Raw genomic sequence first — 5,000 nt, 5'->3', positions numbered from 1 at the left:
GTCTGACAATTACAATGAAGCAGCTGTTACGCACCGCGTCTTGTCTTGTTGCATTGCCATATCTGTCTGTCTCATGTGTCAATATCGGTTAGGTCAGGGTTCGAAATTAACAGGTGCACTTGTGCCCGAGTGCATCTAAAATTTAAAGGTAGCTTTCCTCGAACTTTCTACGTAAATTTGTGTAACAAACCACTGTAAAAACGTCAGTAAATACCTCACTATACACTTTAACTGAACGTTAGCTTTGAAAATAAAACTGTCAAAATATGTATCAAGCCTATATTTGCTCATCGAAGAAACGACTCGAAAAACGCTTTTCGCCGCAGTTCCGTAGGCGCCATATTGTTTATATTTGAGCAACCATAATTTCAATCCAGTCAATGTAGTCACTTTAAGATACCATAACTTTTAATATAAATCATGTTATGAAATCAAACTTTGTAGTCTAGACAGAGAGGCACCTCGACTGTTTATGTTATTAATTTCAGAATTTTTACCGTAACTGTTTTCGATATAGAACGTGCTAAAAATCCAACAAAACCTGACAGGACTCTCGACTCGCTCGCTCGCTTGCTCGCTCAGAATACTATAATCTCCCAGCAATAATACGTTGCCCTTTCCGTATCAGCTATAGCCATGTATGTGACCAGAAAAACCATTGGGTCATAACATGCCAATGTATAATTTTACATAGCATGGTTCATACATACATAACACGGCAAGTGTGCGGAGCGGCCCAATCGCCGCATAGCGGCAACAGTAAATGCGTTTGAAACATTCGACTTGAATGTTTCACTTTGTAGTCTAAAAGCTTTGAATGAACGTATTCCTGAGCAATTTTTTTCATCTATCACACATATATAGGCAAGTACAAGCGTGCAATGTTAAAATAATTCATTTTTGCCTTGATTTTATGTTTGCTGCTTGAAAGTTCAAAGGAATATCCCTTTAAGCTAAGTAATTCTGCCCTGAGGTACCGCCTAAAAATCCTGTGTCGTAATGTTAGTCATGGAAGCAGTAGATGTAGCGTAGACGAATCAGTAAAAACAACATGGATTATGGAATGCTGTCATAGTGCTGCACCTCTCCCTCTCCCCGGCATCTTGATAGTGCGTCCAGTTCTAAAATGTGGACTCAATGCAGTGTATAAAGTACGATTTCTATAAACTACTGCAGCTATCAGCTTGCCATCTGTGTGGTATCATGTGTCACTTGTCAATCATTAGTCATGGTATCATGGCAAGAACAGTCCACTAATGTCGTTGTCTGATGAGGACCATGTACAAAGTATTATTAGTGTGGCGCCATAGTTACGGCGATATTATGTTGACGTAATGTGTGCTCTCCATTTCTCTATATACTATATACTATATATATTGTAGCTAATATACACTATATACACTACACCATAACCTATATATTATATACTATATACTATATACTATATACTATATACTATATACTATATAATATCTAAATCGGGGAGGTGGCTCAAAAACATGTTAATGTGTTAACCCTCCCCCCCCCCTCTTGCGCCTAAGCTATACTCGCCATCGTAAAGGTATGTATCCACTTACATCGACGTATGCTAAATGAATCGTAAATCGATCTAATCTCGATCTTTGCTCTCTCTCCTCCACCTTCTCTTCCTCCTCCTTCCTCCCTCGTAGATGAAGGACTATGCAGAGCAGCATCATCAGCTGCAGGATGTCATCGCCACCTACTGCCAGCGCAACTCCAAGCTAGAGGAGCATCGCAGGACCACTGCCGCCCTCCACCCCCCGCAGCAGCAAGAGGAGGAGGAGGCAGGGGAGGAGGAGGGGGAGGAGAGGGAGGAGGAGGAGGAGGAGGGGCCGCTCAGTCCGCTGGGACTGCAGTTGGACCTGCTGCACGTGCCGCGGGCGCCCGGTCTCAGCTCGCGCTCCCCGGTCCTCGAGTCGATCGCGGACGAGCCCGCGATACTTCTCCCGCCATCCTCCCTCGCCCTCGCCGCCGCCGACGACACCGTCGACGATGCAGGGGGCGCCTCGCGAGACCTCGAACTCACCGGCTCGCCATTCTTCCCGGACTGCAGTGCCGGTGGCGGTGGGGTAGGGGGCGCCACAGGCGGGCTACGCGCGCCGCAGCCGTGCGGCAGGGAGGAAAGCGCGACGCCGTCACCGACGGAGGTTTTCGGTGTCTCGCCGCTGACCCACTCTGCGGGGTCGACCCCGCCCGCGTTCGTGCGACCCCCGCCGATCCCCGACACGCCCGATTCCGCAGCCTCCCTTCCCTCGCCGTCGCCGACGTCGCTTGGGGACGCGGACGTCGCTACAGCAACGGCGGGAAGCTGCGGGGCCGAGGGCGTCGCCATGGCGACGACGGAAAGCCGTGGGGATACAGGTGTTGCTGCGGCAGCGGCGGGAAGCTGTGAGGGCGTCACCGTGACGACGACCCTCGCCGATCGGCTGATGTCTCTGACCGCGTCGGCTTCTCCCGTCGCCGCGGCGACCGGCACCTGCTCGTCACGCCAACCTGTGAACACTCACACGATGACGTTCCCGCATGGCATCCTCAAACACTCGGCCAACTCGCTCGCCGCGGCAGTGCGAGGAGGCGCCGGCCGCGAGGGGGGGTTGTCGTCATCGTCGTCGTCATCGTCCCAGGGGGCGTCGGCGTCGTCGAACACGCTGGCGACGAAGAGCCGTTTTATTGTGAATCGCGTCATGGAGAACCTTCACCCGCTGATCGCGAAGCGGGCGCCGCAGCGTGACGACGGGGGCGCCACCGATGCCGGCGGCAGCAGCGGCGGCGGCAACATCGTCTTCAAGTACAGCCGCGACACGGACACGGTCAACGCGCACATACTGGGCGACGGCTCGTGCAGCAGCTCCCTCGACCTCACGACCTCACAGGTCGTCCCGGAGGGGTCGGAGGTCGAGGACGTGGCAGCGGCGGCGGCGGCGGCGGCGGCGGTGCTGGGGAATGGCCACGACAACGCAAACATTAACAGTGAGGAGGGGGCGCCGGTGACGACGACGACAAAGCTGTTCCTCGACGAGATCGCGAAGAGGGAGCTGGAGGAGCTGGGGTGTCTCGGCGCCCGCGCGCCCCCGCCGGCTCTCATCAACGGTGATAACATAGACTGTGATGGCGGCAGCGACGACACAAGCGACGGCTCTCCAACGTGGATGACGGGGCTCGTCGACTCTGCGACCTTTGACCCGGAAGACGATGTCTTCACGGCATTTCCGGGCGACGGAAAGTCGGGCGTCCCGCCGGAGATAGGTGAGCGAGCTGCACTGATCGGCATTGGATGTAATATCGGAATAACAAAGCTAGTTTGTAACGCGTTCTCACGTGCGTGCACGCCGAAATCTCGAATTTGTGACACTTTGTTGGTAACGATTGTGTTTAGAGCATCCTATCGTAACACTGATTGGAACGCACGAATCTGCGCGGGATCTGTGCTTCTGTGGATTAGGGCTGTTAAGTAGGGTGGCATGTCGTCTCCAGCAAAATCTCCAGCAAAATCTCCAGCCTGTCTGTCAGTTTCGTGTTGGCGTCGGCCCAGTTCAAGTTTGTGTATTTTTGCGGTATTCTGGAAGTGAAGTGTCTTACATTTCTCCGCGTAGGTTCGACGGACGAGTTTGAAAAAGAATTGGATGAAATACTTGCTAAGCTGTCGTGTGGAACTCTCGTCACGACTCCAATAGGTAGGTGGGTCTGTCACCTCGTGTAGACAGCTATACACAGCACATATACACACAAACAACGAAACAACGAACGTATTACATACTCTTATTATCATACTCCTATTCTTCTTCTTCATCTTATTATTATTATTCTCATTATCATTATCATTATTATTATTATTATTATTCTCATTATCATTATCGTTATCATTATTATTATTATTCTCATTATCATTATCGTTGTCATTATTATAATAATTATTATCATTTGTTCACATATAAATAACAATTGAGTGTATATGCGACAGTCGACTGCAGGTCTACCAAAACAAAATCAAAGTTAAGCCAATAATCGTGGTAAAGGCAACGCGATACGACGCGAGATTAAACTTCACGGTCGGTCACTTTTTCGGGGCTGAACAAGAACGTTCGTCGACGATCAAAGTTTCTACGATGTTTTCCAGGAGATAAGGCGACCGTCGCGGACGTCGCGTCCATCGATCGCTCGTAGCACATCTCTCCAGGAGAGGTCGGCACGTGCCGCCACACCCACTCACCGGAGGGCAACGCCCGCTCGCCGGCCTGCGATGTGGCATTGCCACGGCGACCGTGTCGTCATGCGATGCAGAGGCGGACTGGGCAGTTTCGGTGTCTTGCTCGCAATGCTGCGGCTCACGAGGCGCCACCTGGCAGGGTGTTGCGGTCATGGAGCGCCACCTGGTGTTGTGTCACCGACGCGGAACGCCACCTGGTGGGGTGTTATCGTTACGGGGAACGCGTTCCAAGGAACGAATGAAGTCAGATATTCTGTGTGATAAGCCATGTTATAGGTTGTGTTTGTGAGCGTGTGTGTGTGCGACTCAGGGAAAAAAATACACGGGAGCGACGAGCGATTTCGCTCTGGTAAGCTCTAAAATCGCTCTGGTAAAAACAATAACGGCAGCGATCGCCCGAGAGAAAATCGCTCCCGTGGCCTAATAAATTGAAATGTACACAATTACGTACGTACAACAAGTTTTTACAAAACCTATATTATCACTCAACACAATCATATTCATTGTAATGCCTTTATTCTAGACACCAACAGGAAACGCAAACGATTGTCACAGAATACAAATTACATTACAATATACGAACAAAATATAATCTTTCAAGTTTAGAAATACAAATTACTGCTAGTACAAGAACAGTAGGTGTCAGCACTATCTAATAGTTCTGACACCTAACCAATGTATGATTGGGTTGAGTATAAATAAATATCAATCATCCTTATGCCGCTTTTATACTGGGGTTTATCCCGCTTCAGGTCCGGACCTGAAGCGGGAT

At 50.2% G+C, this 5,000-nt stretch overlaps 1 protein-coding gene across 1 annotated transcript in view; it reads left to right on the top strand.

Annotated features, from left to right (window-relative positions):
- Positions 1 to 4,856, top strand: part of LOC106807119 (protein phosphatase 1 regulatory subunit 37-like) — a gene marked incomplete in the record, with an annotated part of 21,024 nt that extends 16,168 nt beyond the window's left edge. The window contains 4 exon segments of the mRNA XM_014809380.1: positions 1,671 to 1,805; positions 1,938 to 3,267; positions 3,615 to 3,695; positions 4,139 to 4,856. Of these exon segments, the coding sequence (XP_014664866.1) occupies positions 1,671 to 1,805; positions 1,938 to 3,267; positions 3,615 to 3,695; positions 4,139 to 4,185 (1,593 nt within the window).
- Positions 4,857 to 5,000: the final 144 nt, after the last annotated feature.

The sequence above is a fragment of the Priapulus caudatus genome, unplaced genomic scaffold, assembly GCF_000485595.1.
Source record: "Priapulus caudatus unplaced genomic scaffold, Priapulus_caudatus-5.0.1 Scaffold197, whole genome shotgun sequence".
Lineage (NCBI taxonomy): Eukaryota > Metazoa > Priapulida > Priapulimorpha > Priapulimorphida > Priapulidae > Priapulus > Priapulus caudatus.
This window is presented reverse-complemented; position numbering and strand designations above follow the sequence as displayed.